The 24995-nt window shown below is 37.5% G+C and overlaps 1 protein-coding gene across 12 annotated transcripts in view; it reads left to right on the top strand.

Annotated features, from left to right (window-relative positions):
* The window catches only part of SCMH1 (Scm polycomb group protein homolog 1), a 111281-nt gene that overhangs the window by 69424 nt on the left and 16862 nt on the right, over positions 1-24995 (top strand). For all 12 annotated transcript variants that reach the window (XM_015596405.2, XM_015596238.2, XM_015596474.2 and 9 more), the window contains 4 exons: positions 5115-5347; positions 8609-8735; positions 22424-22624; positions 24434-24625. In XM_015596405.2, the coding sequence (XP_015451891.1) occupies positions 5115-5347; positions 8609-8735; positions 22424-22624; positions 24434-24625 (753 nt within the window). The remainder of the gene's footprint in view (positions 1-5114; positions 5348-8608; positions 8736-22423; positions 22625-24433; positions 24626-24995) is intronic.

The following is a 24995-nucleotide window of genomic DNA, read 5'->3' as shown; positions in this document are numbered from 1 at the left end:
ATTCCTAGTTTGCTGATCATTTTTACTATGAATGGGTATTGAATTTTGTCAAATGCCTATTCTGCATCTGTTGAGATTATATATATGTTTTCATCTTTAGTTGGTTGATATAATGAGTTCAGCTGTTTTTTTCTATTATTAGATACCTTTGTATTCCTGTGGTAAATCCCACTTAGTCATGATATACATACATACATTCATACATACATACATACATACATACATACACACATACATACATATATGACATATTTCTGGATTCAATTGCCTAATATTTTGTTAAGGATTTTGCATCTATGTTCAATTGAAGATAGTAGTCTATAGTTTTGTTTTCTTGTAATACCTTTGTCATGATTTGATACAAGGGTTACAGTGGCCTCATAAAATGAGTTGGATAGTGTTCCCTCCTCCTCTGTTTATCTGAAAGAGTTTGGTACAATTTGTTATTTCTTCTTTAAATATTTGCTGGAAATCACCAGTGAAGCTATCTGGGCCTGGAATTTTCTTTGCAGAAGGTTTTTCATTACAGTTGTAATTTCTTTATTATGTGTAGAGTTCTTCACATTCTATTTTTTCTTGTGTCTATTTTAATAACGTGTTTTCTTCAGGAAGCTTGGCCATTTTATCTAAACTTTCGAATTTATTTATATAAAGTTATGTATAATATCCTATTATTGTCTTTTTAATATCTGAAGGATCTCTTTTATTCTCGATATTTGTAGATTACGTTTTCTTTATATATTTTTTAAATCAGGCTTGTTAATGGGTTATCTTTTCAAAAAACTTTAATTTTAATTTTTTATATTATATGTCCACTTTCTTTTTATGTTGACTTATTCGCTCATGTCTGTGATTTTCTCATTTACTTTAAGTTTAATTTGCTGCTCTTTTCCTAGCTTTTTGAAATAGAAGATTAGATCATTGATATGTAATCTTCGTTCTCTTTTAATATAAGCATTTAGAGCTATAGATTTCCTTCTGAGTATTGTTTTAGCTAAATCTTACACATTTGGATATGTCATTTTTTATGAATTTTAAGTTACAAAAATTTTGTTTTAATTTATTTGATTTATGAGTTATTTACAAGCATATGTCACTTAATTGCTTAGCATTTTGGGGGTTTCTCTAGTTAATTTTATGTTGTCAATTTCTATTTAAATTCCACTGGGATTAGAAAACATATTCTATATTATTTCAGTTCCTTGAAACTTAGGATTTCTTTTTTGAACCATATATTCCATAACATTTGAAAAGAATGCGTATTCTACATTTATTGGATGTAGTGTCCTGTATGTGTCAGTTAGGTTGATTGGTTTTTAGTTATTTATGTTATTAGTTAGTTAATTGTGTTATTCAAATCTTCTATCCTTAGAAGTTGATTTTTTACAACTTCTTGACCTATCGATTATGGAGAGATGTTAAAAATCTCCAACTTATAATTGCGTAATTGTCTAATTCTCCTTTTTATTCTTTAAACTTTTTCTTTACATATTTTGTGTTATTAGGTACATAGAAATTGAAGGTTATTATAGATCCCTTTTGCATTCATTGACTACAGTCATATGCCTCATATGATTTTTCAGTCAACAGTGGACCGCGTATCTGATTATAATGGAGCTGAAAACTCCTATTGCCTAGTGATGTCATAGCCATCGTAACATCGTAGCACAGCACATTACTCACATAATGTTCACGTTTAGATGGGTTTAGATACACTGATACTTACCATTGTTTTACAGCTGCCTGCAGCAGTCAGTAGGGTAATATGCTGTACAAGTTTGTAGCCTAGGAGCAGTAGGCTATATCATCTAGATTTGTGTAAGTATACTCTATCATATTTGCACAATGATGGAATTTCCTAACGACACATTTCTCAGAACATATCCCTGTTGTTCATTGGCACATGACTGTATTTCGTCTTGATGAAATGTCCCTTTTTAGGCTAGTCATACTCCTTTTCTAAAAACTGCTTTGGCTGATACTACTATAACCACAAGATCTCTCTTTCAGTTAATGTTTACAGGATATATATTTTTCCATCTGTTTGTTTTTGTCTTCTTATGTCATTATATTTCCAGTATCCTTATAAACAGATATAATTGGGACCTAGGGTTTTTCTGGTCTGGTGTGTTAATTTTTTCCTATTAATTGTTTTACTGAATCCACTTGTGTTTAGTGTAACTATTTGTATTTAAGTCTACTATTTTGAATTTTGCCATTTGTTTTTGTCTGAGTTCTTCCTCATGTCTTTATTCTTTTTTCTTGCTTTCTTTTGGATTAATCAAGAATGTGTTATTGTTCCATTTTTCTCTCCTTAGCTTTTAGCAATACATTCTTGTATAATTCTTTGATTCGTTACCCTATATAAATAGGCATCCTAGATTTATTAAAGTCTACCTTAAATAAGCTCTCTAACCACTCCCCAAATAATGGTAAATTCTTAACAAAGTTTGACTCCATTTACTGCCCCCTCCCACTTTCATCTTTCGTGCTATTGGTTTCATGTAATTTACTAATACATATATTATAAACCCCAAAAGCTATTTTTTTAATTCTTGTTCTAAATATTCAATACTTGTTTGTATTTTCCCACATATTTACCCTTTCTTATGCTGTTCATTCCTTCCTACAGATCCATCCTTCCATGTGGGATTACTTTCCTTCAGCTTGAAGAACTTCCTTTTTATTTCCTGTAGTTTAGGTCTGCTGGTGACAAATTCTCTCAACTTTGATTTATCTGGAAATATTAATACACCTTTGTTTTTGAAATCTATTTTCACTGGGTAAAAACTCTAGGTTGGATGTTTGTATATATCTTTTATCTTTAAATGACTAAAATATATAAACGGGCAACCTAGAGTTCTATACGCAATGAACATATCTCTATTCCTTAGATATGGGCCCTCTTGGGCTCATGATTGAGAACTTAATAGGTCTCCATCTCCTCAGCCTAAAAAACTGTAAGAGATTGTCCTACCTTTGAGAGATTCAGGGCTTAGTTCTTTGACCTCACTTTTCTTAAAATTTCAAAATATAATATTTATCTTGAAGAGTCGATCAGCTATTTGTTTGAGGTAGACCTCCTCCTTCTAGTGGGACCTTGTCTCCTAAAACCACAAGATCATGGGAGATTTCATTCTTCCTTTTAAAAGTTCTCAGCCTTGCTTTGCAGCTCGAGTGTGCATGCTTAGAACTCAGCAAATATCCCATGGGGAAAATTGGCCACATACATGGAGCTCCTCAAGTTCCATTCTGTCACTACAACCTCTTCTGTTTCTCTTTCCTCCAGTAGAGTCCCTCTGAACTGGCCAAGCCTAATCCTTAATTCATGCTGCAAATTGGCAAATGCCCTCAGGAAAGAAAACAGTCAGCTATCTCAGAAGCCCATCCCACCCAGGTCTGGAATTCCAGTTCATCTAATTCTCTTGTTTTCTACAACACTGCAATGTTTTTTACAGTCATTTATCTGACTTTTTCTAGTTGTTGCATTAGCAACATTGCACTGCCATAATCTATTATGTTCTATTATGTTCCACCTGGAGTATAAGAAGCATTACCTTTGACCTGCCTACTAAAATTAGGTTTCTTCAATCTAGTCTCCCCAGTTCTACTCCTTTCCTGCTCCCTCCCAGAGGAGCCAGAATGTTTTTATTAAGTATATCTTACCACTCCCATTTTTAAAACCCTCCAATGGCTTCCTTTAATAGTTAAAATAAGTTCAGGTTCATTTTCACATTGTGCAAAGTCCTATATGATCATATCACTACTCCCTTTCTAATCTAATCCTCTTCCACCTTCCCCTTTGCTCACTCAGTTCCATCTATACTGATCTCCTTTCCATTTCTGAAACATGTTAACATATTCCCATTGCAGAATCTTTGCACTTATTATATACCTGCTACTTGGAAGGGCTTAGTTCTTTGACCTCTCAGATCTTCATAAGGCTGTGACTTTATTTCATTTGGGAGCTCTGTGCCAATGTCACCTCTTCAAATAGGGCTTTCCTCATCCTCCTATCTACTTATCTTGCTTTAGGTTTAATCACAGCATTTACCTAACATTATATTGTATATTTATTTGTATATTTTCTGTCTCCCCTTAGAAAATAAGGTCCTCCAGAGTAGAAACTATGTCTGTTTTGTTCACTGTTCTATCCCCAGGGCTTAGAACAGTATATAACTTATAGTAAGTACTCAATAACTATTTATGGAATGAATTAGATATCCCTTACCTTGAAAATTTCTCAGTTTAAGGAGAAGGTGAATGATTGGAGTAAAATTGAAAGTAGTCTAACATAGGTGTCTACAGAATGCTTTGGGGGAGAGTATAGTAAGACAAGGCTTAAGTAAAGAGGTGTCCCTGGAGCTGAGTCTTGAAAACTGAGTATTGATGTATATCTGACCAAGAAGAATAGAGAACTCAACATACCTGAATGACATGGTGTTCAGAAAAGAGTGGGTCTAGAACATGGGGGCAGGTGACAGGAAATGAATTCAGCCATACTAGAGAACAAGGCAGGGGCAAAGTCACAAATGTCCTTGGGTATCAGGATAAAGAATTTGAACTACCTTAAAGGTAACATGGAGCAAAGATTTTTAAGGTGAGGAGAGATACTATCAGATGTATGTATATCCACATATTTCACTACTCACTGCAATAATCACACTAAAACCTAAGTAGATTGATGTAGAAAATCCCTGACTTGGTTGAAGGGCCTAGTTTCAAAACAGAAGTCCTCATCCCGACATCCATAACCTAAGGACACCCTCATTTACTGTTCTGAGCCTCAGATCTTTATTCTTAGCGGGAAAGGATTGTAGGCTTCTAAGAGTCATTCCATCTCTGAGCCTATGGTTCTGTTTATATGCCTTAGAGAGAAAAAATATATATATATTTTCTGCATCTGCCAGAAATAATGAAAACTTCCAATTTTAGCCAATCTAAATTCAATTCTCCTCTGAGATTTTCTAACATTTAGGTCAGATGCCAGGAAACTAGCTTCTTGAGATAAAAAACCCAAGTAGAAGTAGGAAATCTTTTTTTTTTTTATTATTCTGGCTGGGATGGGAATATAGATGGGAAGAAGAGTGATAGAATGAGTCTTTTTCTTGCAGTTGTGATTCCAAAGAGTCCCTATCCTGCATCCGATGTGAACACTGAGAAGCCCAGCCTCCACAGCAGCACCAAAACTGTCTTGGAGCATCAACCAGGGCAGAGGGGGCGTAAACCAGGAAAGAAGCGGGGCCGGACACCCAAGCCCCTAATTCCCCATCCCATCTCTACCCCATCCAAGTCAGCTGAACCTTTGAAATTCCCAAAGAAGAGGGGTCCCAAACCTGGCAGTAAGGTAGGTAAAAATGTGGGTTTCCCAGAAAGGGATAAAGGGTTTTAAAGGGGTAACTCATCCATATCCATCCATCTTGGAAAGGGGCATGTCTAGCCCTATTCTCTACCTTGTGTATGCTTTTAAGAGGAATCTCCTAGATTGTCATCCCTACTTAGCTACTTATGTGGAAGTTGATAATATTAAACATAGGATTTTGACTTTGAAAATTACTCACATGCAAGGGAATTCTGGTCTAATGTCTTCCATAGATGGAATTGTTAACCTACCCAGAGTAGATACCCGGGCATGTGAACAGAAAGAGCAAATTGACTCTGTAAATGTATTTCTTTTTCTATTCCTGCCCTTTTTAAAATATATATATATATTGAATACCTACTAAATATCAGGCTCTGTATCAGACACCATTACGTACATATCATATAATCTTCACAAAACTCTAGGAGATGAGTAGTATTAATGTTATTTAATAGTTAAGTAAATTGAGACTTAGAAATATGAATTGACTTCCCTAAGGTCACATAGCTAATAAACAGCAAAGGCTACAGAGATTGGGTCCCCAGATCTTCTAGTGTCAAGGCTAGCGCTGCCTTACCGCATATTCATTCTCTCATGTTTCTTGCGGGAATCAATACTTACCTCTAATGTAGGAAAAAACTGCTGAGTCAGGGTTCACTGAGCACTTCCTGAAAGTACAGTTGTGACCAGTTCTTCATGGCTATCTTACCCTGTTGAGATTGCTCTGCATTTCCCTCCTAAGCCATACTGAGTTCCAATGTGGAGATAATACCTAGTTCTCCCTGGGCATTCCATTCCAATCTCAAGTTGGTTTGGTTTTGTTTATCAGCTCCAGCCAACTTCAGTCCTAGAATATAAGCTCTTCAAGGTTGAGAACTAATCTTTTTCTTCTCTTTTTCTCCTGCAGTGCCTTATATCTCAGTCTCTTGGGAGATGTTCGGTATATGCAAGGTGGATGGATGGATGGTTTTAGTGATGATGTTCCAATTGAGATTGTCTCTTATTTATTGACTTAGAATTCTTGATGTCACATCCTGATCTTTGTGTGTAACACATAATGCTCCTGACATGCTACCACTAACCCCTAACCCAGGTCTTCAGTTTTGTCTCCATTACTCTCTTCTCATTCTCATGTGATAGAGGAGACTACTAAAGTCCCTAAGATTCCAAGGCCATAGAAGCTATGCTTTGATGATATGAAGGCATCTTGAGGACAGTCAGATTAAAGAGGGAGAACACTTGTCTGTGAGGTTCCAAAGACAGAAGTAGAAACAATAAGCAGAAACTCAAGCAGAATGCTTTGTCTCAACATAAAAGGAGCAGTTAAATCTATCCCCAAATGGAAGTAGTGATCTCCCATCACTAGAGGTATTTCATCAGGAACTGGATGACTGTATGGGAGGAACGTTTTCAGGGACAGGGAAGTAGAAGTATTGGATGGATGGTTGGAATAAATAGACTTTAAGATCCTTCAAAACCTAAGAGCTACGATACTGTAATCGCCTCTGCTGTGCTTCCTTAGGCAGTGCTAAACATAGTAGCCAAAGTCCTCTTTCCTTCCAACACTCTTGAAAACAATAATTCTCATCTTATCCTGTACTGTATGGCCTGGCATTTGACTCTTTAATTTCCCTTCCTGTCCTTTTTGCCTATTTCTATAAGTGTATATCCCTTCCACTTAACCCATGACCTTTATATTCCTTTTTAAAGCAAAGTCGTCTTGTGACTAGAACATAGGCTTTGAAGCCAGACATACTTAGGTTTATATCTCATTTCCACCTGAGTGACTTTGAGAATTCTTCTATAAGTGAGGCTGTGGGCTCTAGTTTTCCCACCAATAAAATGGAGATGAGGTAATATCTGAGTAGATGCAATATATGTAATTGCACCTATGTCAACTAATAATAATGTGTTTCATCTTTCTGCTTTCTTCTACAATATTTGGGCACCTTACTTACCAGAGTTGTTCTTTCAAGGACCCTATGAAATCCTACCAACAACTCAGTAAAATTGAACTGATATTCCTTTCTTCCCTAAATGCTTATTTGGATTTTTACTTTTAGTAATATCAAAAAATATGAGGAGATGTCTATGTCCCTTTTGTGATTTGCACATTTTCATAAGTATTTTCAGTACTTTCACAGGCAAGGCTATCTTATAATTTATGCTTGCTGTCATTGTGCTATCTCTTTAGATAATACATTCCTATAAAGTAAACAGGTTTATACAGCTCCCAGCAATATACCCTGTGTGACATTTAGTAGACGAGGATTTGTGTACCTCAGTGACAACTGTTTTCCTTACATTCAGAAAGGCTTTTAGAAAACCTTATCTTAGAAAGAACCTTCTGAGATCTTTGTCTCCCAGAGACTGCCCTGACCAGCATAGAGGAGATACTAGATGTCTCAAATCATTTTTATTATTTCTCCCATTATTAGATTTCTATACTGTATGCTTTGTTGAAAAAGATTTATTGAGACATGCCAAGTGCCATGCTAGGAATGGTACTCAGAAGCAGACTCTCAAGGAGTTCCAGGCTAATAGTGTACACCAATATATAAATATATAATGACAATACGTTGTGACAAATGCAACAATACAAAGTACAGAAATAGCACAAAAACAATAACTAGAGAAAATCTAGAAATGCTTCTTGAATAAACTGATATTTTTAAGATAAAAAAAGAAAGGGCATTTCAGTCAGAGGGATGGTTTATTATGGTAAAAGTGTGGACCACGTAAAACTGCAAGGTTTTTAGAGAAGTGATATAGTTAGAGATTACTAGATTATAAGGTTAAGTATAATAAATGGCAGGTAATGAGCTGAAGAGGTAGGCAGAGGAAAGTAGTTTATGAGTTGGGGAAGGTTCATTTCTATTTTTCAAGAGAGAGAAAAAGTACAAAGTAATAACGAAGTCAAACCACAGCATTTTTTCCTTTTTTGCTTTTGTCTGCCCAACTAATAAAGAACTTCAAATCATAATGTTGCTTCTAGTATGAAAAAACAGTGAATTAAGCTCTGGCTTTACAGAAGCCCAGAATCTTATACGTAGACTCAGAAAATACTTACTAAGCATCTACTGTATATACAGCTTTGGGCAAGATGACTACTGGAAAACAGATAAAACACAGCCCTATCTACAGATATATTTCAGTTTCATGGATGAATTAAGTGCTAGAAATAGAAGACTAAGAAGACAAGTTACCTATCATGGGTAGCAAACTTTTCCCCATCCGTTTTGACAGAGGAAACCTCGGACTTTGCTGAACCCACCACCCACCTCACCAACAACCAGCACCCCTGAACCGGACACCAGCACTGTACCCCAAGATGCTGCCACCATCCCCAGCTCAGCCATGCAGGCCCCCACAGGTAAGAGCAAATCATAGTGCTAGCTATAAAAAGCCCCAGGCCCAAGTGTCTGTACTTTCTCTTGTCTTGCACCAATAATTAGCCCTCTGTACATTATAAACATAAATAGGATCTTTTTTTAAAAAATGTCCCTTTGGCATTAGATATAGTTTCAGAGAAACCTCCATCCTGTCAAAACAATCAAAGAAACTTGGGTAAATATTCTGTGAACTCAGAGTTGAGGAGCTGGTACATGAGAGTGGGGTAGTGGTGGGGCCACCACCAGGAGCTCCCTGGCCCAGATTGTAATAATACTTACTTTTTCCAGTTCAGGGTGTTCCATTCTTAGCATGATCCCGTCCAGAACCCTCCCAGCATTACAATATTCTGCCACCATTCAAATATATATGAACCTGCTCTGATTTTTTTTTTTTTTTAACATCAGTGATGGTGGCAAACTTGATACTATGAGAGTGAACTTTTGGAGATGAATCAATTAATGTTTTATTCAAAGCAAAATCTGGTAGCTGAAATGGTTGTTTAATCACCCTAGGTTATTCATAACTCTTATTCCCTAAACTATCTATGAAGGTAACTAAAAGAGATGCTCCTTTAGAGTAGATACATAGCTTCCCAACGGGGTATCTATAAAGAAAAATATTCATTTTCTTATGTGTAAATTAAGATCCATGTGTACAACTTTACTCTTTTATTCTGCAGATACTTTGTCTTCTTTAGGGAAGTCTAATCAATTGGAGTATCCCCATGGAAATTAGGGTAGTCTTGTCTTTGAGGGAGTTGAGTATATCTCTGCCCATATCCTAGAATTTTAGAGCTTAAAGGGAAGGCCAGCCATAGTTTCCCCTCCAAATAACCTTTGGAATACAACAGAGCCAGCCTGTGGCATTTATGTCCAGTTCTCATCAGGGTCCTATCATACGATTTCTCCAAACATATCATCTGCCTCTAACCATGGTCAATTACTGGGTTTGTTTAGTCCAAGTGTCATTAGATTAATGACCAGTGGCCTTTGTGCCTAAGCGCCAAGAATGAGGAAGTAAGGACAAACACACACTATGGTGAAAATATTGATTATGTTTTCAAATCTCATGACATGACCCCTAGATGCCCAGATGCTTGGTTTACCCCACATCATACTAGATACCACTTAGATGCCTATGTGCCTTTTCAACAATACCTAGAAGATCCACAGCAATGGGAGCTTCATGACTATGCCTCACTATTACATTTAAATGATGCCGACCAACTCTTCTGGCAGCCTCTGAGCTGGCATCCCTTCCTTGGCCTGCTTCTCACAGCCTAGGAAAAATGGAATCTTTGTGTCCATTTCTGTCTCTTGGCCAGGCTATAGCAATTTTTACTGATTACTGTGTCACCATTCCCCAGTGGGACCTTGGCTAGTCACCTTGAAATCATTTCCCTTTCTGAGCCTCAGTTTTCACACTTGTACAATGATAGGATTAGTCCAAGTTACCTTATAGTCCCTTCAAATGTTAACAATAAAAGTTGTCATAGATTAAAAGCTATGTGTCACACTGTATCCTTTATTACTTACCTTCCATTCTTTTAACTATACAACACTTTTTAAGAGTTATTATATGCTCACAGTTTAAAGAAACAATAGGTCTACAAGAATTATTACAAAAACGAAACAAACCACCCTAACTCCTTGTCATTTACTGCTCACCAGAGGAAATCACTTTTAATTCAGCTAATTCTTGTATTTACCTCTGTATATGAAAATGGAATGTTTCTATTGCTATTTCTTTAACTTGAGGCATTTTCCAACCAACAGCCCACTTTAGAAGATGAAGATGTAACACTTTAATCTCCTTGCCCCTTACCCACCCACATGTACTTCTCTATCTTAATTCTGTATCAATACCCTATTATAATTTTGATTAGATTGAAATTCAGTATTTTTGTTATGGCGACTTGTTAAATGCTTTTCTTAATTGAGCCATGTAGTATACTATGATTATTTTTCCTTCGTTGCACAACATTTTGTTTTCAGAGTAAGTCTTGTTGATTTATTATGTATTTATTTTGCTATGTACTTATTAATTCAACCTTAAACTATCTTACTACTGTATACATCTATCTTTGTGTTCAGTTACATTATACATTCTATCTATTTCAAACTCTAAAAGAAATCTTCCTGGAGCCTTCAGAATTCCTTGACATCCTCTTCACCAATCTTTTGTGTTATCCTCAGTTTGCTACTTCCCATGTCTTTGTTTTCTCATGTAAATCTTTCTAAGATTTACATCTTTAGTTTTATACGAAACCTGTTTGTTCTCTTTGAAGCCTCTCTTCATACCCAGTATTCTGAAATTTTACCTAACATGTGAGTATTTTCACCTACTATGCTGGACACTTAGTGTGCCCATTCCATTCTTTAGTTTCTTGAAATTTTCTTAAATTCCTTTATCAATGATTGTCTTCCACTTTTTGTCTGTTAACTCTTTCTGGCATACTTGTTATTCAGATATTGAACTTCTTCATCTCCTCTAATATTCTTAACTCTCTTTATTCTTATTCCTATTTTCTTTGTCTTTTGCTCAACTTTCTTTAAACTTTCCTCAACTATATCTTCCAAACATTGTATTGAGTTTTTTGTTTCTGACATCTTACTTTTAAAAGTATCATTATTTATTACTCTAATGGCATTTTCCAAATGGTATTTGGTAGAAAACCAGTCTTTCAAGATGCTCTGCGTAAAAGGATTTTGCATACATTTAGGAAATTTGGTCGCTTACATACATTTAGGAAATGTTTATATTCTGCTTCCCATTCTTGATATTTGCATCTTCTATGAAGAGCTTTTGTTTTCTAAATTTTTTACTACACAGTTTTTTAGGTTTACAGCAAAATTGAGCAGTAGGTATAGAGATTTCCCATATACCTCTTGCCCCCATATATGCATAGACTTCTCTATTATCAACATCCCCCACCAGAGTGGTACATTTGTTTCAACTGATGAACCTGTATTGAAATATCATTATCACCCAAAGCCCACAGTTTACATTAAGGTTATCTCTTGTTGTACGTTCTGTGAGTTTCAGAAAATGTCTAATGACATGTATTCACCATGATAGGATTAGACGAAATAGTTTAACTGCCCTAAAATTTCTATGTGCTCTTGCCAATTCATCCTTCCCTCTTTCAAACTCCTTGCAACCACTGATCTTTTCACTGTGTCTACAATTTTGCTCTTTCCAGAATGTCGTATAGTTGGAATCATACAGTAGGTAGCCTTTTCGGATTGACCTTTTTCACTTGGTAATATGCATTTAAATTTCCTTTCTGTCTTTTCATAGCTTGATAGCTCATTTCTTTTTAGAGCTGAATAATATACTATTGTCTGGCGATACTACAGTTTATTTATCCATTCACTTACTGAAGGCCATCTTGGTTGCTTCCCAATTTGGGCAATTATAAATTAAGCTGCTATAAACATTTGTGTGCAGGTTTTATGTGGACATAAGTATTCAGTTCCTTTGGTTAAATACCAAGGAATGAGATTGCTGGGTTGTATGGTAAGAGTATGTTTAATTTTGGAAGAAATTGCCCAACTGTCTTCCAAAGTGGCCAAACCATTTTGCATTTCCACAGGCAGTGAATGAGAGTTCCTGTTGCTCCTCTCTAGATTCTTTTTTTTTTTTTCATCTTTTTGCTGTTTAGTTGTTTCAGCACCATTTGTTGAAAAGACTGTGCTCCACTGTATTGCCTTTGCTCTTTTGTCAAAGATCTGTTGACTGTATTTATATGGGACAGTTTCTGGGCTCTGAATTATGTTCCACTGATCTGTTTTCTGTTCTTTTGGCAATACCACACCATCTTAATTGCTGTAGCTTTATGGTAAGTCTTGAAGTGGACTAGTGTCAGTCTTCCAACTTTGTTCTTCAATATGGTGTTAGCTATTCTGGATCTTTTGACACTCCATATAAACTTTAGATCACTTTATTGATAGCCACAAAAAACTTACTGGGAATTTGACTGGAATGGCATTAAATCCATAGATCAAATTGGAAAGAACTGACATCTTGACAATAATGAGTCTTCCTACCATAAACATGAGATATCTCTCCATTAGTTCTTGTTTTAATTTTATTCATCAGTTTTATAGTTTTCCTCATATAAATCTTGTACACATTTTGTTAGATTTATACCTGTTTCATTTTTGGAGGTATTAATGTGGTATTGTGTTTTTAATTTCAAATTAGACTTGTTTATTGCTGTTATATAGAAAAAAGACTGGCTTTTGTATATTAATCTTGTATCTGGCAACCTTGCTATAATTGCTTATTGATTCCAGGAATTTTTTTGTTGATTCTTTCACATTCTCAACATAGACAATTACATCATCTGTAAACAAAGAAAGTTTTATTTCTTCTTTCTCAATCTGTATACCTTTTTTTCCTTGTCTTATTACATTAGTTAGGACTTAACAGATTTATAACGTTGAAAAGTTACGATGAGAGGGGATATCCTTACCTTGTTCCTGATCTTAGTGGGAAAGCTTCTAGTTTCTTCCCATTACACATGATGTTAGCTGTAGGTTTTTTGTGGATCTTCTTTATCAAGTATCAAGTTAAGGAAGTTCCCTTTTATTTCCAGTTAGCTGAGAGTTTTTATCATGTATGGGTCTTGGATTTTTGTCAAATGGTTTTTCTGAATCCATCAATGTTAATGTGATGGATTATATTAATTAATTTTCGAATATTGAACCAGACTTGCATACCTGGGATAGATCCCATTTTGTTTGTAGTGTAAAATTCCTTTTAGATATTGTTGGATTCAATTTGCTGATATTTTTGTTGAGGATTTTTGCATTTTCAAAAGAGATATTGGTCTCTAATTTTCTTGTAATGTCTGTTAACAAAATTTAACTGAGTAAATTTGAAAATCTAATTGGCTTTATGAAATGATTATGAATTGGGCAGCATCTCAGCTAGCAGAGAGATACTCTGGGTGTTATACAAGATGGAAGGCTTTTATAGAAGAGAAAGTGGGGCACGGAAGTCATCAGCAATAGAAAAATGAAAGTTAATTGGAGGAAATTAAGAGTTTAGGTGACCACAGTTTCTTGTTGGCTGAGCTGCAGCATTTGCATTGGCTGGACTTGTTGCTGGGTAGGGGGAAAATAGTCCTTCGTCCTGCTGGAGTTCTAAAGTAGCTGAAGTTTCTGTTTGGAAGTGCAAAGTAAGTCTCTTCCTTTTGAGATCTATAACTGACATATTTCTGTTCCAAGTAATCGACCTCTTTCTATTTGAGGTAATTGATGATGAAGTGGTATGATGTGAGAGCTCCCTCTACAGGCCTTCCCAAATCTAATTTTAGTTGAGATTTCCTTTATCAATTTTCACATGCCATTGTCTGGTTTTGGTTTTAGGCTAATGTTGGCCTCCTAGAATGAGTTAAGAAGTATTCTCTCTGATTTTGTTTTCTGAAATGGATTATAGAAAATTAGTAAAATGTATTTCTTAAATGTTTGGTAGACTTCACCAGTGAATCCATCTGAGCCTGCTACTCTCTAGTTTGGAAGGTTTTCATTATTGATTCAAATTCTTCAATAGATATAGGTTATTCAGATTGTCTTTTTCTTCTTAAACGAGTTTTGGCAGATTGTATCTTTCACAGAATTGGTCCATTTCATTTAGATTATCAAATTTATGAGTGTAGAATTATTTATTGTATTCTTTTATTATCCTTTTAATGACAGTAGCTCTGTACTGATGTTGATGTCTCCTCTTTCATTTCTCTTGTCAGTAACTTACACCTCTCTTTTCTTCTTATTTAGCCTCTCTAAAGGCTTGTTGATTTTATTATCTTTTGAAAGAATGAATTTTGGGTTATATTTATTTTTCTGTTAACATCTTGTTTTCAATTTCATTGATTTCTGCTCTAATTTTTATTATTTCTTTTCTTCTGCTTACTTTGGATTTAATATGCTCTTCTTTTTCTAGTTTCCCAAAATAGAAGCTTAGATTTTAGATGTTCTTTTCTAATATACACATTCAGTGCTATAAATTTCCTTCTATCCACTGCTTTTGCTGCATCCTACAAATTTTGATAAGTTGTATTTTTATTTTCATTTAATTCAAAATATTTTTTTTCGAAAATTTTTTTTTTAATTTCTCTTGAAATTTATTTTTTTAACCCATAGGTTATTCAGAAGTGTGTTGTTTAATCCTCAGTTATTTGGGGATTTTTTTACCTATCTTTCTTGTTTTTTTACCTATGATTTCTTGTTTAATCCCCTTGTGGTCTAAGAGTAGACATGGTATGATTTCTACTGTTTTTAATTTAAGGTGTGGCCCAGAATGTTGTCCTATGGCCCAGAAGGTTGTCTATCTTGGTGAATGTTTCACGTGAGCTTGAGAAGAATGCATGTTTTACTATTGATGAATGAAGTAGTCTATAGATATCAATTATATCCAGTCGATTGATGGCACTATTGAGTTTAACAGTGTTCTTACTGATGTTCTGCTTGGTGGATCTGTTCATTTCTGCTAGAGGGATGTTGCAGTCTCCAACTATAAGAGTGGATTCATTTATTTCTCCTTGCAGTTCTATCAGTTTTTTCCTCCCATATTTTGATACTCTGTGGTTAGGTGCCTATGCAGTAAGGGTTGTTATATCTTCTTATATAATTGACCTCTATATTATTACTTAATGCCTCTATCTGCAGTAACTTTCTTTGCTCCAAAATCTGCAGTCTGAAATTAACAGAGCTACTCCCACTTTCTTTTAATTAGTGTTAGCATGGTATATCTTTCTCTGTCCCTTTACTTTTAATCTAGACGCGTCTTTGTTTTTAAAGTGGGTTTCTTATAACTACATACAGTTAGTTGATCTTATTTTTTGATCCGCTTTGAGAATCTCTATTTTTTAATTGGTGTATTCAGACCATTGACATTTAAAGTGATTATTGATATAATTGGATAAATATCTACCATATTTGTTACAATTTTCTGTTTTTTACCCTTGTTCTTTATTCCTGTTTTTGTCTTCCACTCTTTTTCTGCCTTTTGTGGTTTTAATTGAGCATTTTATATGATTCCATTTTTTTCTCCTTTTTTACCATATCAATTATACTTTTTAAAAAAATGTTTAGGATTATGCCAGAGTTTGAAATATACATTTATAACTAATTCAGTCTACTTTACTTTCAAATAACACTATACCACTTCACAGACATAACAAAATAATCCTAATTCCTCCTTCCTTGCCCTTATATGATTGATGTCTTTCATTTCACTTACTCATAAGTATACATAAGCATATATATACACACATATATACACACACATAAGCATACATAGTCAAATATATTGTTGCTGTTTTTATTTTGAACAAACTATTATTTGTTAGATCAGTTAAGATAAGAAAAATAAGTTTTTATTTTGCCTTCACTTATTCCTTCTCTAATGCTCTTTTTTTATGTATACCCAAGTTTCTGACCTATATTATTTTCCTTTTCTCTAAAGAACATGTTTAACATTTCTTTCGAGGAAGATCTAGCAACAGACTCCTTCAATTTTTCTTTGTCTGAGAAAGTCTTTATTTCTTCATTTTTGAAGGATAATTTTTCAAAGTACAGAAATCTAGGTTGGTAGGTGTTTTCTCTCAACATTTTAAATATTTCACTCCATTCTTCTTGCTCACATGTTTTCTAAGGATGTAATTTTATTGTTGCTCCTCTATAGGCAAGGTGAGGGGGTTTTACCGAGATTTTTTTTTTTAATCCTTGATTTTCTGCATTTGGAATATAATATGCCTAGGTGTCATTTGGGGTGGGGGGCATTTATCTTGCTTTGTGTTCTCTTGCCTTCCTAGATCTGTGCTTTGGTGCCTGACATTAACTGGGGGAAATCTCTGTCATCATTGCTTCAGATATTTTTTTTGTTCTTTTCTCATTTTGGTATTCCCATTATGTGTGTGTATGTTATACCCTTTGCAGTTGTCCCACTGTTCTTGGATAGTCTGTTTTGGGTTGTTGTTTTTTTTGGTGGGGGGTTTGGTGAGGGGAGAGTCAGTCTATTTTCTCTTTGCTTTTCAGTTTTGGAAGTTTCTATTGAGATACCCTCAAACTCAACGATTCTTTACTTGGCCATGTCTAATCAACTAATGAGCCCATCAAAGGTGTTCTCCATTTCTGTGATAGTGTTTTTTATCTCTAAAATTTCTTTTTTATTCTTTCTTAGAATTTCCATCTCTCTGCATACATTGCCTGTTTTGTATGCTGTCTCATTTATCCATTAGACGCCTTAGCATATCCGTCATAGTTGTTTTAAATTCCCAATCAAATAATTTCAATATCCCTGCCATGTCTGAGTCTGGTTCTTATGCTTGCTCTTCAAACTTCATTTTTTGCCTTTTAATATACCGTGTGACTTTTTATTTTTTGAAAGCCATATGCGATGTACTGGGTAAAAGGAATTTTTGTAAATAGGTCTTTAATGATGTAATAGTGAGGTGGAGGGGGAGGAGAAGTATTCTGTAGTCCTATAAGTAGGTCTCAGTCTTTTGGTGAGCCTGTGACCCTAGACTTTGAACTTCACCATTGCTTCTTAGTCCTCTCAACCCCTTCTAAGTGGAACAGGATGGCTGGAGGGGTCTGGAGATGGGTATTGCACTTTCCCCAGGTAGGTTAGGATCTGATCAAACCCCAGCAAATTAAGCTCTGGTAAAATAGTTTCTCCTGAGGGCAGACCTTGTTAAGAAAAACAGAATTCTCTGTTGTATTTCAAAATGGTTCCTTTACCCCTTCCGTTGCTGGTTGTATGAGGGAATTTTTCTCTGATATTCACTGTGAGCTCCTGGAAGTAAAACTCCATAAAAGTATGAGGACCCCTTGTGACTGGGTCTCCCTGGCGCTTGGAACTCTCAGAGTTGTCCACACTGAATTTCCAGCAATTCATCAATTACAGTTTATATTTTCTTACCTTACCACTGGTTCCTGTGGAGGTTTCTTCTCCTGAGTTTCTGCTGTAGCAAATTATCATTTTCTGTATTCATCTACCTCTCTAAATTTGAGGGGCAGCAGTTTGCCCTGTGACCTCACTTCTCTTATGGACCTAAAATGAGTTGTTGATTTTTCATTTTGTTCTGCTTCTTATTTATTGTTAGAATGGAGTTGGTACTTCCAAGCTCTTTTACATGCTGGACCCTTTTCCAAAATTTTTTTACAACTTCCAATTCTGATTTCATAGATGCAGTAGAAAGCCAAAACATGACAGTATACAAAAATATCTTTCTGGCCTTAAGATTGGGAAGGATTTTTAAAGCAAGACAATAAGCATAAACTATTACAGAAAAGGCACATAACCTTTTATATACCTGAAAAAGGTAATATCAATATATTCAACTATCTTAAAATTAAGACAGCTCATCTCTCTTCCACATGGCATCAGTTGGCTCAACTGCAGCTGGAGGATCTACTTCCAACATGGTTTATTCACGTGGCTAGCAAAATTGGTGCTGTTTCTTCTCTACATGGACCTCTCCAAAGGATAGCTTAGCCTTCCTCATACCATGGTGACTGGATTCCGAAAGCAAGTGTCCCAAGAGACAGGAAAGTGAAGGTTATTATTTTTTTGAGGTTTGATTCCAAAATAAGCATAGCATCATTTCCACCATATTCTATTGATCAAGTAGTCACAGAGCCCAGATTCAAGAGAAGGAGAATATTAGTCTACTCTCTGGACATAAATGATTTACATTTTTTATACTTGGAATATTTATTTTTCTCCTTGTAGGATTTCCCATTAAAAGTCTTATCCCTTTACAACATCAGGCTTCAAATGTAGGATTTCATCATCTAAATCATATCCAGGTGCAAATGAGATGTTTCAGGTGCACTTTATCAGATATAGTTCCTTAAATGAAGTTCTCAATCTAAAGACCTGTGAACTAAAGAAATATGTTGTCTGCTCTCCACACATCCAACATACAGTGGTGGGACTGGCATATGATAACATAAATACACCTGTTCAAAGGGTAGAAAGACTAGAAGCACAAAGCAGTCATCACTGGTCTATAAAAATTCTGATATCCAGCTGGGCATATGTTGCCAATTTAATTAGATCCAATAGTATTTTCTGGGAGTTGTTTTTCATTACTCTTGGTTTTGTCCTCTGAATCATCATTTCCTTAACATAAGAAAACAGATTGCCTTCTTGGTCTTCTTCCTACCTGTGAAAGGTTGAGGTCTAAAAGATTCTTTTTATTTTGTACCTTTTAGTCTTAGCTGGCATTGCTTCCTCCAGAATGATTCTCTTAGAACTTCAATGAGTTTTCTATGAATACTATTGGGATTTACCTCATTAGACAAAAGCTACAAACACAAATCTTTTAAAAGTAAGCCCTTCTCTAGTTTGGGCTTCCTATATAGCCACTATGAGACAATGCCCGTAAGATTCTTAAAAATTCTTTCGTTTAAGAGAGAGAATCTGAGAGATGTGTCCATAAGATTCTTAGAGGGCCTTTGGTCTGAAAGAGTCTATGGAGCATAGTCTCAAATCATTCTGACATCTTAACGAGATTTTATTGTCCCCTTCTGGATTTGACTCTTTCTTAATTCAGGATTACCTGCCTTATGGCGAGACAGGTATGAGAAGCAGTTTTGTTTTTGAACACTGCAAATCCTTGGATTCTTTATGTTTTATATTTGTTATTTTTTAAGCTCATCCCTTTCATCTTGCATTTTTATCATAGGCAGTGAGAAGAAGCCAGATGGTACTTTCATTACTTTGTCTAGAAATCACCTTAGCTATTTCATGGAGTTCATCAGGTACATTTTCTATTTCCATGTTACTTCAAGTGACAGTATTGTCAAACTTTCCATCACTACCTAACAAGAGTCCCCTGTCATCCATCTTCCATTAAGAATTTCCTCACTTTCCTTTAAGCCCTTATTGACAGCTTCCTCAACACCCTTTTTGTGGCCCTTTATGCTTCTTTTTGCTGCCCTTTTCCAAACTCAGTGCCTTGTGTGTCAGGTTTCTGTTACTGCAGCACTCTATTTTTGGTTCTACAATCTGTTCCAATAACCTTTTGTTATGTAACAAAGTACCACAAAACTCAATGGCTGAAAACAACAATGTCGGCAGAGTTAGGTGGCAACAGCTTGTCTCTGTTCCATGCAGTATTAGCTGTAGTGGCCCGACTAGGAGTGGAGGATGCTGACAAATTGGTTCTGGTTTCTCTCCACATGGACCTCACCACAGGGTGGTTTTGCCTCCTCACACATGGTAGTTGGGTTCAAAAAGTGAATGTCCCAAGAAACAGGAAGTGGAAACTGCCAGCTTCTTAAGCCTTGGACCCAGAAACTAGCACAGTGTCATTTCCACCGTAGACTATTGGCCGAGTATCACAGAGATCGATGAAAGGGATATCAAAGAATTTGGGGGCCATGTTTTAAAATCGCCACATTCTTCTAGGGGTTAATAGTTTGCCTTTTATATTTCACCCTTTAATCCATGTAGAATTTATTTTTTTAAACATTGCTGGACCGGTTATAATTTTTTTTCTGTTTTGTGTGTTTTAATTAGGTAAAGTTTATATACAGTGAAATATACAAGTCTTAAGTGTACAGTTTGATGCTTTTAGTCACTGTAAGCACCCATGTAACTACCTCAATCAATATGAAAGTCATTTCTACCCAAACCTTCCCCTGATTGTGCCCCAGAAGTTACCTTATAGATTTTCCTGTTCTTGAATTTAATATAAATGGAAACATACCATATGTACTCTTTCCTATCTAGTTTCTTTCCCTCAAAATAATGTTTGTGAGAAGCACCTTTTCAGTAGTTCATTTTTACTGCCAAGTGGTATTCCAATAAATGAATATACCACAATGTATATATCTATTCTCTTGTTGATGGACATTTGGGTTGGTTTTCATTTAGGGCTATTATGTCTAAGCTGGTATGAACTTATAATGTTTTCATTTATTTTCATTAATCTTATCTCTGTGAGTTCTTGCATTTTTCAGCAGAAGAATCATATTTTGATATTGAAATCCTATTTCTTAATAGGCTTCAACCAGTCCTTTGATTATTAGGTATACCTTTACACTCACCTCCAGAGGCACCTGCCCATTCTTAGGTCTTTTGTGAATTATTAGGTGAAACAGTTTAGTTGTCATCATTCCCCATTCTTGGTTAAGGATTCAGCTTTCTTAGGTCTGCTAAGTCAGTTGTTACTTTGCCAGTCTGCTTTCCAGCTTCCAAAATTTTATGTTGTCTCCTCTCTTGTTATCTGGCTCCTTTTTGTGGGTTTTAGGAGAAAACAGAGTTAAATGTTTATTTCAGTTAATCTTGTTTACCCTTTCTTTTTTCCTTTCTCTCTTTTTCACCTGTCATCTTGCACATTCTGCCTCTCTGTTTGTTTTCCATTTTCTTCTCACCTTAGAAAGTGGTATAGTGTTATTTGCTTCCCCTTAGAATTAGAATGATAAAAGTAGGAAAGTCCTCAGAGAGCGTCTGGCTCAGCTCCCGCATTTTACCAGTAACATGGTAAGCCTGAGGCCCAAGGAGGACAGCAGTCCATCCACAGCCCACACAACTGTTGCTCTTATCTTTTTTGCCTTTAATAGCAAAAGAGAATTTTTGCCCTCCTACCTTTTTAGTTAGTGAGCCATGACAGTGTGAAAAAGGAGAGTACCCCCTACTCAGGTCAAAGCCTAGAAGGCAGATTGACAGGGAGAATGTCATAGCTGAGCAGGCTGCTATGAGTCCTCTCCAGAGACCAAGAAAGCAATTCTGTTTAGGACCACCTCTTTTTTCTATACCCACCTATCCCCTACCCCATCACAGTGCCCGGTGGAGGGTTGTACTTAGGACAGTACCTAGCTATCTTGACAGGAGAAACTCCTGAAACAAACAACTATCTAGATGGGACCCTCAAGCCCTTTTCATGTTTTCCTTTGTTCCATTTTTTTTTTCTATTTTTGCTACTTTTTTGGGGCCTGAGTGTTGATGTAGAAGTAACAAAAGGCCTTCAAGGCCCAGAACAGAAAGCGAGGCAAGTGACCAGTGGAGAGGCCTTCTAAGTCCAAGGCCAGACACACACACACACACACACACACACACACACGTACACATGTGTGCGCACGCGCGCACACACACAAACACACACACACACACACGTACACACGTGTGCGCACGCGCGCTATCTCTCTCTCTCTCTCTTTTTCTCTCTCTCTCTCTCCCCCCCTCCCCCCTCTCCTCTCCTCTCTTCTCTCCCCTCTTCTCCTCTCTCTCTCTCTCTCTTCCTAATATAGCCATGGCCCTGCAACTCCTTGGATATATAAGGTAAGCTACACAAAGAATATGTGAGGCAACCAAGTACAAAAAATGAAAGTTCATATATCTGGGAAATTGTTTTAATTTTCTTTTCAGTGCACAGAAGACAAAGTGCAAGTTCTGCTACGCCTTGGCTTTTGGTCTGAGCTGCTCCTCCAGCAGGCTTTGTTCCCAGAGCCTTTGGTCATGCAATTTGGGCTGGCAGCAGCTGGGCACAGCCACCCTCTACCCCCTCCCACGATGTATCACCAGCTTAGCAGCTGGGAATCCTGCTCAGGACCAGAGTCCAGGGTACAAAAGAAAGAAAAAGAACTATTCTCCAACTTCTCTACCCCAAGTACTCTGTAAGCTTCTTTAATTCTTTGTCTCCTGCAGTTTGTATTTACTTGAACAAGAACGGCAGCACAGGCCCCCACTTAGACAAGAAGAAGGTCCAGCAGCTCCCTGACCATTTTGGGCCAGCCCGCGCCTCCGTGGTATTGCAGCAGGCTGTCCAGGCTTGCATTGACTGTGCTTATCACCAGAAAACTGTCTTCAGCTTCCTCAAACAGGGCCACAGTGGCGAGGTTATCTCAGGTAAGCTCCCTTGGGCTGATACGGCCTCCTAGCCACAGGGTCAGGCCTTCTCAGCTGGCTGATTTCTGACAAGGTATCCTGGTTCCCACCTCACACCCGTAGGCACTAGAGAAGTGCGAAGGTGTTCCTTTCCTCAGAGAGTCCTCATTTTCAATTCCTTGAGCCCCTCTCAGTCTTATGCAACCCTTTGCCAAATGGAATACCCGCACGGACTCTGCTTAACTGAGCCTCTAAACAGGCTACTCCCCAGCCAGCCTGCCTGCTTCACCTCTCCATGCAGAAAATATGAGTATGTTGCTTTAAAGGCATGCCAGAAAATAGAATCAAGATGGGGGCTGTATTATATGCAAAGGAGAGTTTACCCAGACTGCCACGGCCTCCCACCTGGCGTCAGGGAACCTTGTACTCCTTTTGAGAGTCTTTTGACTCCTTAGCTTTCCAGTCCCCAGTCAGCCCTAATACAAGAGAGTTGAACCCCAGGGCAGAGTGGGAGGAGTCATTTCCTCTTTCTTTCCTGCTATGTGAGTCTGAGTCAACTACACAGTGTTTCTTGGTGGTGGTGGTGTTCTCACTGAGAATGTTCACTTTTTCTGGTGTGTCTCAGTTCTGTTTCAGTTTTCCTAAGTCCAAACCTCTTTTTTTTTTTACCCACCAAACCCATGAAGACTTGACCTAAAGCCTTTCAGTGTTAACTGTGTGCTACTCCATAATCTCCTGCCCCTTCCTTCTGACAAGTTGCAATACGCAGCCTCAGGAAGCAGTTGACATGGAAAACCCTATAAATAATCCAACTGTATTCTTTTGTAAACACTCGTCGTGCCTTCACTATATGTCAGAGGTTATTGCCAAACAGACGCTGGCTGGGGGAGGAGGAGAAAGGAGGATGAAGGCTCAGGCTCTGCCTTGGTAGAAAAGGAAGAATATCTCACAGCTAACTGTGAGGGGTGTTACAGTAGAGAAATATGTGCAGGGTGATGTGGAAGCCTGGACAAGGGAGTGATTGGCCAGGTGGAGGATGGGACAGGCAGGGACGGAATTTTAATAGAAGGCTGAGAACTGCGCAGGAAATCAAGCCTTCCTTTCCTTCTGAGGCTGAGGCCACTCCCTCTCTCTCCTTGGCTCCTGTGCAGCAGCAGTCTGCAGGGACCTGGCCTTTACTGCCTCTCTCTAGTTGCTGTCACCTATACCTCCTCTGGGGTTCTTCTGCCCCCAGATTGGTTCCTGAGAATCACCTATCCCCCCATTTTGTTTCTGCTCTCAGAGACAAATGCAGAGGCCCTTGCTTTTTAAGGATTATGCAGATACTTTTTGAATAGAAGTAGATAGGGAGTAAAATAAAACCAAACATGGCATAGTTCCAAATGTTGCCAAAATTCCGATGCCCTTATAAAGATTGCATTGTGCACCCAAACCATTGCTGGCAATGGCTGTATTCTCTTCTTCCCAGCTCCTCTGTTCTTGGGCAGTTCTTATGGAAATAGCACCCTAAATGAACAGATTTCCTGGGCGAGGCCCAGCCAACTGATGAAGCAGATAGAATTATGTTCACAGTTGTTTTCACAGGTTGAGTAAAATCATTCCAGAGCCCCGGGTACAACAGACTTGGCCTCGCCACTCCCATTATTGCAAGCTCTTTGTAGTTGGAGGCAAAAATCAAACCCAGAGGGGAGGGAGGGAGGAAACCTGGGCACTGATTGCCTTTGTGTAACCAGGTAAGCCTGAAGCAAGCCATGGGCTGGACTCCTCCTGCCCAGAGCTGCACTGAACTGCCCAGCTGACGTGCTCAGCCCTGTTTACTTCACTCCACAGCCGTGTTTGACCGGGAACAGCACACCCTCAACCTCCCGGCAGTCAACAGCATCACCTACGTCCTCCGCTTCCTAGAGAAACTCTGCCACAACCTTCGCAGTGACAATCTGTTTGGCAACCAGCCCTTTACACAAACTCACTTGTCACTCAACACCACAGAGTACAGCCACAACCACGAAAGGTACCTACCAGGTAGGAGCTGGGATGGGGCCTGGGCTAAGGAAGGGGGCAGGACTAGCAGCAGCACCAGTGAGTGCCAGCCGTCAGATCTGCTAGCCTGGCACCTACTATCCAGAGGTCTGGTTTTCTGTTCTTACTTTTTCCACGTGTGGAACTCTTTGGTCTCTTCTCATCTGTACTCTCTCTTCAGGATTTTGTCCCCTTTCTCTAGGATTAACCTCCTTTCTTCTGGATTTTTAACCCTAGAAAAAGATGGTTCAGAATTCTTCTGAGCTCCAAACTGCATGTGGAGCCACTGCGAAGTCACAGTACATCCCCCAGTGTGAATCTGGCAGCAAAGGCCTAACATAGATCTCCCTTGCCAGCAGGAGGGTTTAGTCTC

This window comes from Pteropus alecto, unplaced genomic scaffold (genome assembly GCF_000325575.1).
Source record: "Pteropus alecto unplaced genomic scaffold, ASM32557v1 scaffold170, whole genome shotgun sequence".
Taxonomy (NCBI): domain Eukaryota; kingdom Metazoa; phylum Chordata; class Mammalia; order Chiroptera; family Pteropodidae; genus Pteropus; species Pteropus alecto.
The sequence above is the reverse complement of the archived record's forward strand: the minus strand, read 5'-3'. Positions and strand labels throughout refer to the sequence as shown.